Source organism: Metopolophium dirhodum, chromosome 7 (assembly GCF_019925205.1).
Source record: "Metopolophium dirhodum isolate CAU chromosome 7, ASM1992520v1, whole genome shotgun sequence".
NCBI classification, from domain to species: Eukaryota; Metazoa; Arthropoda; class Insecta; order Hemiptera; family Aphididae; genus Metopolophium; species Metopolophium dirhodum.
Genome location: NC_083566.1, coordinates 2443869 through 2456825, shown reverse-complemented (window position 1 = coordinate 2456825; position 12957 = coordinate 2443869). Strand labels below are relative to the sequence as shown.

Sequence of the window (12957 nt, the reverse complement as noted above, 5' to 3'; positions counted from 1 at the left end):
TAAACAATTATTTAACAAAAATATTTTAAAAACATCAAATAAATTAAGTAAGTAATATTTACCATCATCATCATCACCATCATCTCGTAGATAATATGTTGATGTGACACCTTCATGCGAATGTGCTCTACCTAAACGGTGCATCCTAGCTGCCATTTGGGCAACACTCGTGTTATAAGCTGGTGGTGGTCTCGTCCGCACACAGTTGGTCGATGATCCCATCATTTGCATGTTTGACGAATAAATAGGACGGTTTCCAATCTGATAACTCGCTAATAACAATAAAAATAATTGGCTCAAGTAAAATTGGTAAAATAAAACAAATGTGCATATAAATTAGTACCTGGAGGTTGTAGTACTGAATGTCTCCTTAAGTGGAGTGGTGGTGGAGGCGATGCTCCTGGAGGCATGCAAACATCTGTTGATCCGCTCGTTTGTGTCGAGTGTCCTGAATCGCTGGATGTCACTGAACCCGCTAGGACAAACTTTAAATGAGTATACATTTGTGTACTAATTCTAATAGGCCATATAAATTAACTTACTGGATGTCACAGTCTTTCTTAGTGAGAGGTTTGATAAACTAGTAACACTACTGCTCTCAGCATTCAGATCAACAGATGATAAGAGTAAAGGTGGTGGTGGGTTAAGAGGGGTTGTGTCTGAGTGAGAACGTTCATGAGACGTTGCTGGAACACTAGGTGGTTGGTGTACGTTGCGACGAGTTGGTGGACCCGGAGAAGGTGCCATATGATACCTGGGTTGATGCAGTCTCGTTTTGCTTGGCTCACTCAAAGACAATAACTTTCGTACAGCTTGTGGTGAAGCAGAGCCTATTATATTTTTATTTGGATATAAAAACACAAATAAACCAAGAATATAATCAGTATTAATAATTACCGAATTTAGGACCAGTATTCTTCAATCCTTCACTGGCACTACTAGCACTACTAGCTGTTGAAAGCGTAGGTGATGGATGTCGTTTTCTTATCGGTCCAGATCCCATTATAGACCCACCAGTACTAGAACCTTCGCAACTCATTGACAGTTCGTGTAATTTTTCTTCATCAGTGAGCACTTTCATTTTTGCCAGATAAGCTTTGACTCTTCTGACCATTTGGGACTAAAATAATTTTAAAAGAAAAATGTTAAGTTTTGTACTGCGAGAACTTTCAACTATTATATTAATAAGCTGGCATATATTATGCATACTTCTTCAAACATCTTTTTTGGGTTTGGGGCAGCAGTTGACTTTTTTCTTCTTTTAAATGTGGCAGCACCTCCTTGATGAGCACTTCCACTTACACCTGTAGTAAGCTGATTCAAAGCTACCATTGCATTGGATGTAGGTTGTCCTCCAAGTTCTAACATTGTTAGTAAATCGTAAGGTGATGAGCACATGTTTGTTAGATTTCTAACTTCTTTGGCAATCATTCTTAATTTTTCAAAATTAATTAAACTTTCTACATGTGTATCGTTACCAAGATGAATAAACGTTAGATCTTTCTTAACTACTGGATAAAACGGTATCTAAAAGTTTTTTTAAATTAGTACCTTCATCAAGTGTTACATTTTTAAAGTCACATTATACATACAATTGGGGGTTGAGATTGTTCGTTGCTGACTAGTTGACGATATTTACTCATGTTTCGTGAAGGATCCATTAAATCTTGCAGATCACTAAATAATCTTTGATATTTTGTGGGTAGTTTTTCCCACGATTGGCGTAAACGGCTAACAGCTCCATGTCCAAGTCCGGAAATGATGGCAAACATAGAATTAAAATTTTTACATTCCTTACATTGACCTAAATAAATAAAATTACATATTCAATAAATAAAAGTTAAATCAGAAAAAAAAATTTAATATTTAATTCAATCTATTTTGTTTACGTACGTGCTACTTTTATAAATTGTTTGATCATTTTTGACCGTCTTATAAGGTTGTGTTCAGAGCAAATTTCTGTTACAACCCAAAACATTTCTGTATTCACCAACTAAAATGTTTAACATTTAATAAATTGTATTTATATAAAATTTACTTTTAAAAAAATGTATGAAGTACATACTTCAGCAAATTTAGAAAGCATTGGTGTTCCATAACGACTGTCTAAATGAAATAAGTCATCAACATATTCTGTCGCTTCAATTTGCCTGAATATTGAAAAGTCTTGTAGTGTTAGTTGTACCGCCACTTCAACAGCGTTCAGTTGCAAAAAATGTACATGACTTTCCCTTATTAAATCAGCAGCAAGTTCATCTCCAACTAATGTTTCTGTATTACTGACATTTTTTAAGTAATATCTATAAAAGCATATGAATAAAAATTAAATTAAAATTTTAAAATTTTAAAAAAAAAAAACACAATGCAAGGTTTTATACTGACCTACTACTAAGCCCAATTCGTTCTGCTAAATTTTGTAGTTGGTCTGGCAACCTCCTTTGTTTAATTATACCCCCTTCTGACACCGAGACTTCACATAATGAATAAAGAGAACTCGGTTCTGTGATTCCAAATTCTTGTAATGCAAGCATGACAACTTCATGAGCTGTAGTTTCTTTATGCACCAATAGGTATTTGCAAGTCTGATCAGGCTTATAAACTTTTAATACGTGTTCTGGATAATCTGCTGCTACCCTTGTATCGTCCAGATATGATATTGAAGTCAAGTCCGGGTGGCTATGTGACTGTTTAAAATTTGAGCTAGAGTCAGATTTAGCAGACACCGAACTATCATCACACACGTCGCCAATAATATTTTTTGGTAAAATATTCATTTTCATCAGAGCCCGCTGAAGACGTTTCTTGGGGCCGAGAGTCATAAAACCTCCGCCACTTGATGTATTGGATGCGTTTGTTTTAATAGGTTGTTGGATAGGCGGTGGAAGATGAGCAGTGAGCAACGGCCGTGCTCGTGGATCGTCTTGAAGACGAGCGATTTCCACAGACGGTTTTTGTCGACCTCTTGGTCGAGGTGAGTTGTCAGGAGTTGCAAGCATTTCTTTGAACACTGTTAAATTGTATAAAATAATTAAATAACAATACATTTTAAAAGTAATTAAAAATATTTACCTAAAAGATTTGATTTGACAGTAATACTCAAATGCGTAGTTCCTCGAAGGATCTCTAAAGCACGCGTATGGGTTACGTGTTCAAAGCTTTGTCCATTAACTTCTAAAATTTGGTCACCTCGTTTCAGACCGACCTCTTCAGCTTTCGATTTTTTATCGACCTAAGATATTATAAAAATATTTAATTAAATATAAATATTGTATTAACAATCTTGAAGAAAATACATACTTTTGAAATAAATATTCCAAATCCTCTCTCATATCCTCCCAAAATGGAAAAATGTAGCACCTGATCTCTAGACGGTCTGGCTAGAGTAACGCACCTAGTTCTTGCCTTTGCAGCACAAGCAATATTTAACAATCTCAATTGTCCGCCCATTTTATTCTCTTCCAGGCACGCTTCAAACTTTTCTACAAAGTCCATCATAACTGGATCCATTTCGAAATCGGTGAAATGATTGTTGACCCACAGTAGCACCACTCTAGTAACGCGGTCCCTCGCAGACGGTTCATTAAACCAATTCAACAGTTGGTTGGCAACTTCCATCGAGTTTTTAATGAAAGTCCGATGCGTTAAAAGAAAATCTTCCACATAAGTCGGATCTATAACCGAATTTTCTTCGATCAGTTGAAGCATCAGTCTCTCCGGTGTACCCTACAAAACCAGAACGCACATCAATAAGAAAATTATAGTGATGCGCAATGACAATATTACGACGACAGTAATAAACTAATAACATATACATATTATTATTATAATACATATACAACAAAGTCACGGCGAACTTACCCTTATGACTACGTGACCCCGTCTGCCAGCTTCCAGCGTACCCCTTTGTTCGGTGACCATGACCAATTTGCCTCCGTCGTCTTCGTGTCTTTTGGTGTTCTCCTCGCCCTGGTGGAGTATTCTGTAGTAGTCCGTCTGCGTGATGCAAACGAACTGACAGTCGTCGCACTTTGTTCTCATCACGCCCCGGTGGTACAGCCGCTCCATGGTAGGCACTATGCCGAAGCTGTCGCCCATGTGAAGCTGATCGGGAATACCGTCGGCGTGCTCGACCTCGACGTGGCCGTTGATCAGCACGCTCCACGAGTCCAGCTCCTCGCCGTCGTTCATCACCACAGTGCCGGCCTTCTCGACGACTGCGAACACCATGACGCTGCACAGCGCCCGGCGCACGGCCAGCGTCATGTTGGTGAACGCCTTCAAGTGCTGGGTGAACTCGAGCAGCACCTCGACATCGTCCTCGGCCCGCTCCGACGGGTCCTTTTCCAGGCACTCCCGGACCGTGTCCCGGACGGTGAGGCTCTCGCTGCTGTCACCCAGGTCGTCTTCGTCCGAGTCCACGATCGACTCGACGAGCCCCGACAGGTCCACCTCGTCCGCTTCCACCGAAACGCTCCCCGAATGCACGCTGGTCATGGTGTCGCTGCCCGAATACGCCGAACTGGTATCCGAGCTGTGCGAGCTCCGATTGCTTTTCTGGTATAGTTCAGGCCGGATCGCAGCAATGTACTATATCACCATCATATATATCATCACACAAAATACGGAAACCATATTATAATAACAAGATTTTTTTTCATATTGTTTTTAGCAACAAGTTCAATAATAATATTTGAAACACTTACGCTGTCGTCGAATACGAGGTTGATCGCCCCACCACGTTCCATGCCGGTGTGCCGGGGGATATTCAACGAGCGCAGACCGCTTTGAGAGTCCGCATAATCCATCTGAAATCATAAATAAGTAAATGTTAGAAATTTGGTACGGAATATTATAAAATATTAAATTACTAATTTGCAATATTGCTCATACGATAAGGTAAGGAATGGCCGATTACAAATGTATAATATATAATTGAATCAAATTATAGTGTCCAGAGAGAAAATATTTATTCGTGAAAGACGAATATAGTATAAATACATTATTTATATTAAATTAAATATATATCAAATAATAACCCAGAAGCTTAGTAAAAATTTTTCTTACATTTGATTTAAAGATTAATGTAACTTTGTTAAATAAAATAATATTATTCTTAAAATGTTAGTTAGGTTTATTTTTTCTTGAAAAAAATCCAACAACATTCTCAAACAATGGACCGTAATGAATATTCATGTTTGATTTAAAAGGTTTTTGTAAGTTCCCATAAAATATTTAAATTTATATGTCAACGTTGATGAATAGTATAAAAAAAATATCGATTGTTCCAATTAATATAGCTAAATGTGAATTAATTATCACCGATTGGAATAGAAAGTTCTAAAAATAGAATAACACTGAGATTTGTATACAATGTAATGTAACATTGTTGCCTATTACTACTGACTGGCATGACAAAATACATTTTGTCATGATTACTGGTCGTAAGCCGGGGAAGGGGCAAGGAGGGCGGCAATTGCTCACTCAGATATTTAACTGAGTGGGCAATAGTGTCGTTTTATTTTATAGATTTTTAGATTTACTACAGACAGCCCTCCAAGAACTTACCCCAGATTAAGTTTATGACTGGTACACTTGTAAATAATCATTTTCTCAAAAATTAGATTACATTTTGATGAATACTAGGTTTTTTTTATACTTCCAAACGTGTAGGTCGATACTGGGATTCAAACCATTATAATATGATTGTTCTGTTTCAATAACGAAAAAAAAACTTTTAAGCGTATTATTGTTTTTGTCGAGTAAACATTATATTATGTGGTTGTATAATATGGGAAATTGCAAGATGTAAAATAAAAAAAATGAAGCACAACCGGTTCAACAAGGACAAAGATATTCTAAGCACATAATTCGTATAAATACGGCCACCCATATCCGTTAGGTTTGCATGTATCTACTTTTAACGCCCAGTTATTTCATAAACGTGCAGTTTTTTTAATTAGCCAGTTGGTTGTAAAATGCAATTATAGAACATTTTTCCAAATAAATGTTTATAGAAGTATTGAAGCTTATAAAATATAATATAAACTATTGATGGTAAAACATATATTTCTTAACCTAACCATCACAAGATTTTATTAAAACCGTTTCTAATAACACCGGATATGTAATTTACGTCACGACCCTTAAATCTCTCGACGACAAAAGGAGAGAAATTACGAGCACAGAGCGGAAATTTAGACCTTCTAATAATTGTCTGTCTAGGGTTCCTCTTTTTTCAACAATGTAATATTGACACGCAACCGTAAACAATAATTAAATAGGTAATCTCAAGGAACACCATAATGCATATCATATTTATATTATAATTTATACTTAATACGTTTTTAAGTTTTAACGAACCTCAATGTTAGAGGTGTAAGTACAATGTAAATATTTATTTTCCAGTAAAAATGTGTTGTTTACATACACTATAAAATCGTAAAGAAAAATAAGGAAGTATAAAAATTACAACAAAATAATTTGAAACAAGTAAAAATAATTTTCTTTTAACCTTCAATCATGATATTCAATCAGGTATCAGGTATCTATTTACTCGACCCCGTCTGACCCGAATTCTATGCCGTAATATTTTCCGGTACATAAAACCAATGAGACATAGCAGGATTACTACTCAAGAGTGAAAACAAAATACATGGTGGTATGGGGGTATAATGGTATATATCAGTGATTTAAATACTGAAAATATTTGTTTCTACTTATTAGATAGGTTTAATACAACTTTAAAAGGAGGTTTAAATTTTTTGAAATTATATAGTATACGCGTAGTGTGACTTACTTACGTATATGAAGTAGTTGAACATGGTTTTTTATATATATATATTTTTTAAAACGTTACTTTAGCAGTGTGAAATTAATTATTACACACATAAGTTTTATGGTAAAGGGGAATATTATATAATACTAAAATAGCATAACGTATATTAGCCAGTTCCGCCCTACACACTATTATATATACTATATATTAGTTCACGTAGGTGTAAACGCCAAGGGATAATTATTTACGCTTCTTGTGTCCAAGCCTGTGCACGATTTTGCTAACTACCCACGCATTTACACTGAAATACTGCATTTTATTTTTTAAAACAATAGTTTAAATTAATAATAATTATTCAGAAATAAAAGAACAATATTTGTTCAATTGTTCAGTTTGTTGGAAAAAAAAATCGAACATAGGTATATTATTATATATTTATACATAGTAAGTAAAAGAAAAAAATCGTTCCAATTCTTCACAGACCGTAGTAAATTAAAAAAAATCTAAATAAATGCTAATAGAAAATTAACTGGAAACCCGTTAGAAATTAATTAGCTAACAAAAAAAAAAAAACGTTTCTATATTATAATGTAACAGTACGCCTATTGTATGTAGTATATTTTGTATTTCTTAGTTAATATAACTGATGCATTCAAATTTTGTTTCATTGTTACTTCAAACTTGAATTATTACCTATCTAGAAAATAAAAATGATTTTTATGTAGGATTCACTTATTCAATTGAAGTATTCGGTAATAGGTATCTACATTCTCAGTTCAGAATGATTAGCTGATCGCTGATGATCTTTATTTATGTTCATTACGAATGTTATAGAAATGATTCATCTGTTATGTTTGTCGTTTGGTGTTCAGGCGTAGTGACGAATTCTTATGGAAACTATTACTATAAATGTATATTATATTCCTTACTACCGACATCATGAATCACATAATCACAATTCATATCCATCTATATCGTGTAATATGTGTCCATTATAGCATAATTAATGGTGATTCATAAATCATGCTCACTCTCATAAATGTTCCTTTAAATTAATGAAATTCAGATTTTTGGATTTTTTAAATATACCTACTTAAAGACCATAATTTAAAATTCTTGAAATTGTTGTACTACTTAAGGATTATTTGCGATACAAACTTCTGCTTTACAAATGAGAATCCCCCTCCTTTTTTTTTTACTTAAATTACTTAATGGATCATTTTTTAGTATCTAATTCAAAATTCAAAAGAGCAGTTTCTCAGTTGACAACACTTTTATACTAAGGATAATATAGTTCTAAAAATCGTTTTACAAAAACATGAAATAGATTACTATAATTATAAAATGAACATAGCAGCCCCTCCCCCCCCCCCATATCTTTCAAACCTATTATCATAGACCTATATATCAATATATTTTTCGGAAAAATAATTCACTAAATAAATTACAGTTCAAATAAAAAGGGGGGGGGGTTCTCGTTTGAAAACAGAAGTTTGTATCGCCACAGGACACTGTTGAAGTAGTACAAACAAATCTCAAGAGTTCAAAATTATGGTTTAATTACTAAGTGTATATTAAAAAATTATATTTGAATAACTATATATTAAGTGAAGAAAAAAGGGGGTGAGCATACTTGGTGAATCAGTAGGTACATAATAAATTATTCGGATAACTGATCTAGGTAGTACGTTTATCTGTGATGAAATTATATTTGAATACTCGTTTAGATTTTTGATTTATGATACTAAAATATAAAAATTGGGACGTTTCAATTTGGGCAAATAAAACATAAACCTCGTTACTAGCATTAGGATGTATGAATTATGATTATACGGGACATACAGATGTGTATGGAGACAGTTTCTTTATTTTGATCTTAAAATATCATCTCAAGTTATTCTGAATGAAAAGAAAACATCATTCATAATACATATAACATTTTGATTGGTAAAAGTCCGTAATTTTTATCAATATTTAGTACAGACTAGTAGAACAATTTTCAAATAAATAAAGGCTATTGATTTTTACTGTTTGTATTGTGATCAATACAGATACAATATCTTATTTATTTCAAAAAAGCTCTATTACCACAACATGTTTTACTTCTAAGCAAGGATAACCCCTAAAAAGTAATATATATATATAAATGTATCAAACAAATCACAAGTCACAAGGACGTGGGATTATGGAAATACTTATACATAATTAGTTCATTCAAATTTGCTTCGCCTTACAATACCAATGTTTATTAGGTATTAAATCAAATCCTATATGTATGAAACAAATAGTTTCCTTTAACTTAACAGCGCAGTTCAAAATAAAACAACTGCTTTTTAATAAATAAGTCTAAACAACAGTTGTGATGTTTTATAATAAGATATAAAGTAATGTGAAATAATAGTTATATTATTAAATAATAATTATACGCTAACATCACAATTTTCATAGTCAGACTAAATGTATAAATTTTAAATTAGTTTTTAACAACGACGAATGATTTACCTACATTTGAAACAATAAAGAAAATATCAGATTTAAAGTTTAATGGAAATTTTAATTGATAACCATTCAATTAATTGAAACGGAAATTACATGCTGAGAATACTTCATAATAGTCAATATCAGAATTTAACAAATAATAGTTAAGTTGTACAAAACTCGAGTGTTTATAAAAATTGGCGTTGCTATATTTTCCGGAAAAAAATTGTTAAGTAATCGATGCGATTTGAAAATTGTAAAAACATAGTTACTATGTTACTATGTTCATATCTAATAGATGATGAAAAATATGATGGATATAAAATAAAATAGAGTTATATTAAAGCCTTAAACAAACATTTTTTATTGTAAAATGACTAAAAAGGTTCCGATCTATAAATATTATAATGTATGGAACATTACTCATTTTTTTAATTTTGTCAAATATTATATTCAAATAATATACTGCGGGGTACCTATACAATATATAATATTATGACGTAGTGAAATCAATCTTCCAAAAATTAAATATTTGATATTTAGTTTAACTTGTGAATTTTTAATCAAAAAAGTATTTATCTGCGGGTAAAACTTCCAAAACGACTTGTTATAAAGCGCATAATATCATGTTACGTACTAAGAATTAAGTAGGTACCGATATATTATTAATAGTTCCCTAATCTTAAATTTCATATTCTAATAGCGGAGGCAAATGCACGGTACCGCACATAAAAAACGATGTTTAATTCATAAACGATATCGAAAATCGAACGACCTATATATTATTCTGTGAGCAAGAAACGACAATACACGTTTATATATATAGGTACAACATCATCATGTATAAACGTTTAAGAGTCGTCGAAGGAAAAAAAATCCCTCACATAGTTATAATATAGATATAGTTGAATATATTTTACACAGCTATGACTGGTCTTATAATACACAGGTATTTTCGACGATTGGAGATTACGACAGAGTACTCTCGACACAATATATGATGACGCGATGTGCATAATATACTACTACGGTATATATAGCTCGAAAATGTGTAAAATATACATTTTTAATAAAAAATGTACCTAAAGGGACGCCAACTGCCGAGAGGGTTGGGGGTATAAATCACTGGGACTCTCAATGTCAACTGGTTTTTAAGAAGTCCTGACCAATCAATAGTTTATTTCCGTATTTGATTATAAATTTATCAATAAATATTAAAATCATAATATTTTGAGGGTTCCTGGTACTTAGAAGTATCGCTGGTATATCATGCATTATGTTCCTATAGATAGTAATTATAAATAAACCATTGAGCATTTAACACATTCCTTTTTTACATTGGTAGGTTACATTCATACAAATCAAAAAATTATATAATTTAAATAATATGTTTAGGTAATATAGATACTAATTTATTAACCTAATAGTATATGAAAATATCTTGATGAAATATGTTAGAATTGTATTGACCGAACCCAAATATTGTTTACAATGTTAAGGATAATCGGATAGAACACTAGAAAAAATTTTATTAGGACCCCTTATTTATTAAGTAACACTGGATAGTTTGCCTTGTTGCGCCACTGAACGCACGCACAACGTCGGCACTTTGGCGGTTATAACTGCATTTACTGCTGTATACTAGAAAATTATATCAATATAATATTTTGTCGTATTATTTTATATTATTATAATATCAAACCGTGGACATTGTATTCTAGAGACTAGAGAGCGACACCGGAAAAAGTTTCGAATTCTTCCATTATTTGGCGCCTGTGACACACTCTGCAGAGTCCACGGACAGATGAAAAGGAAATAAGAAAATAGCTTCAAAAAGAGAAATACAACAAAATATAATAATATATATAATATATTACTGCACGCAACACCCCATAAATACTCGTTGTATTACAACAATAATAATACAAACGAAAATATAATATACGAAAACTAATAAAAGAACGGAACGAAAAACGTAGTCTCTCGTTGTCATAATAATATTTATATTTTCTCTATAATATGAACCCGGAAAACCGACGCGCTGTGCGAAAGGGTATATATACCTACACACATAATATAATAGTAAAGTATATATTATTATGTGTGACGCGGTTCAGCCCTGTTGCGCGCCCTCCGCTGTTACACATTCATACGTCGATAAAAATAATAATAATAAATAAGGAGGAGAGAAAAGCAGGCACACGCACGCGAAAGGAGTCAATCATAATATGCCCCCGCCCCCCCCCCCCTCCGGTACACGCGAGACGTTTGGAGGGGCCGAAAAACGACGGAGGTGTGCTGCCACCGTCTCCGCCGTCAAAGGAACTATGACTGGACGGCAGCAGTGTAGTAGTAAGTACACGAGTGGTGGTGGCAAGTACGCGGGTCGGCGGAGGGGTATGAAGCGGGGTGCAAAGGAGGTGGCGGGCACGATGCGTGGGTGTCCGTCGCTACCGCCGACTGCCGGCGGCGGTGCTTTCGGATCAATATTGCGCTTAACCTTCTCGTTTTTTTTTTCGGTGTTTTCTTTCTTTCATTATTTTTATTTTTTAAATTTTATGTTATCTTGCGGTGGCGTGGTGGGGGTGCGGCGGTGGTGGGGTTCAGACACTTTTTGCTTCAACACGACGTTTTAATCTCTTAAAAAGTTCTCCTGTCGATGACGACGATATAATTATCTGTACAAGTCTCTCCTCGGCAGCAGTATCTCTCTCTCTCTCTCTCTCTTACTCTGTCACTGTCCAAACTTATAATACTACGTATACAACACGTCATAACTCTTTATACTTTATATTGTTGCGGTCCCGGATCGCATCAGTGCGCAGTCGACAACGGAGGAAAAATAACCGGTTGATTGCACGCGAAGGAAAACTTCCCTGTTGGAACTCCAGAGAATTAACGTTAATTATAATTGATAGGTAGGGTAATTTTCGTGATTTAAGGCGATTTCTTTATTTTATATAGTGTTACGCACATACAAACGTCAATAAACATATTTTACGATTATTTGGGAACAGATATAGCGTATAGAGTATAGCTATTACATACATACATAAATAATTCATGTATACACAATATACATTTTTCATTGTAACGAATAACTATCAGGGGGGAAGGGCCAGTGTTGCTGGGAAACCACCGGTACTTGGTCATTTAGTTAAATCTATCTAATAGTTGTAAAATAAGAAAAATTATCGGAGAAGCATAGGCGCCACTAGAACTTCATATTTTTTCTTTATTCAACTTTGTGAACATTTTTCTACGGTCTACACCCCTCTACTGAGTTAATAAATAGTAAGTTGCTTGAAAAATATAATTAATATAAACGTATACCTATTATATAATATATATTTTTATTTTATTTTAAATGTTCAGTATTTTAAACTACATTTCCAAATTTTTGTCATTCTTTAATACATTTAAAATCATATTTTGAACACAAAATTGAAAATACTAAATAGCCAAATTTGAGAAATAATCTTGCGGCATACTCGTTCTTAGCAATTGATTTGCCTCGCCGAAGAATAAATTGTTCGTGACTTGTTATCCAATATATATTTGGGGAAGCTTTGCAAATTTTTAGAGAGGCAATCCGGGGGAGACCATGCGCGGATGACATATATTATTATAATATAGTTTGAGTCGGCGTCGTTCAGTGGGTGGGTGGGTCGCCACGCCACTCTATATATAGTGTGTAGTGCTCT

The 12957-nt window shown here is 33.7% G+C and overlaps 1 protein-coding gene across 4 annotated transcripts in view; it reads right to left on the bottom strand.

Moving 5' to 3' along the window:
* LOC132949775 (rap guanine nucleotide exchange factor 2) overlaps positions 1-12957 on the bottom strand; it is an 87138-nt gene that overhangs the window by 926 nt on the left and 73255 nt on the right. For 3 of the 4 annotated variants that reach the window (XM_061020846.1, XM_061020847.1, XM_061020844.1), the window contains 13 exons: positions 4704-4805; positions 3859-4587; positions 3298-3723; positions 3070-3229; positions 2383-3007; positions 2066-2300; positions 1894-1993; positions 1593-1804; positions 1210-1527; positions 898-1120; positions 543-830; positions 344-475; positions 63-272 (listed from right to left, as the gene is read on the bottom strand). In XM_061020846.1, the coding sequence (XP_060876829.1) occupies positions 63-272; positions 344-475; positions 543-830; positions 898-1120; positions 1210-1527; positions 1593-1804; positions 1894-1993; positions 2066-2300; positions 2383-3007; positions 3070-3229; positions 3298-3723; positions 3859-4587; positions 4704-4805 (3760 nt within the window). Of the gene's footprint in view, positions 1-62; positions 273-343; positions 486-542; positions 831-897; positions 1121-1209; positions 1528-1592; positions 1805-1893; positions 1994-2065; positions 2301-2382; positions 3008-3069; positions 3230-3297; positions 3724-3858; positions 4588-4703; positions 4806-12957 lie in introns of all 4 variants that reach the window. The other variant, XR_009665131.1, reaches the window with a different exon arrangement.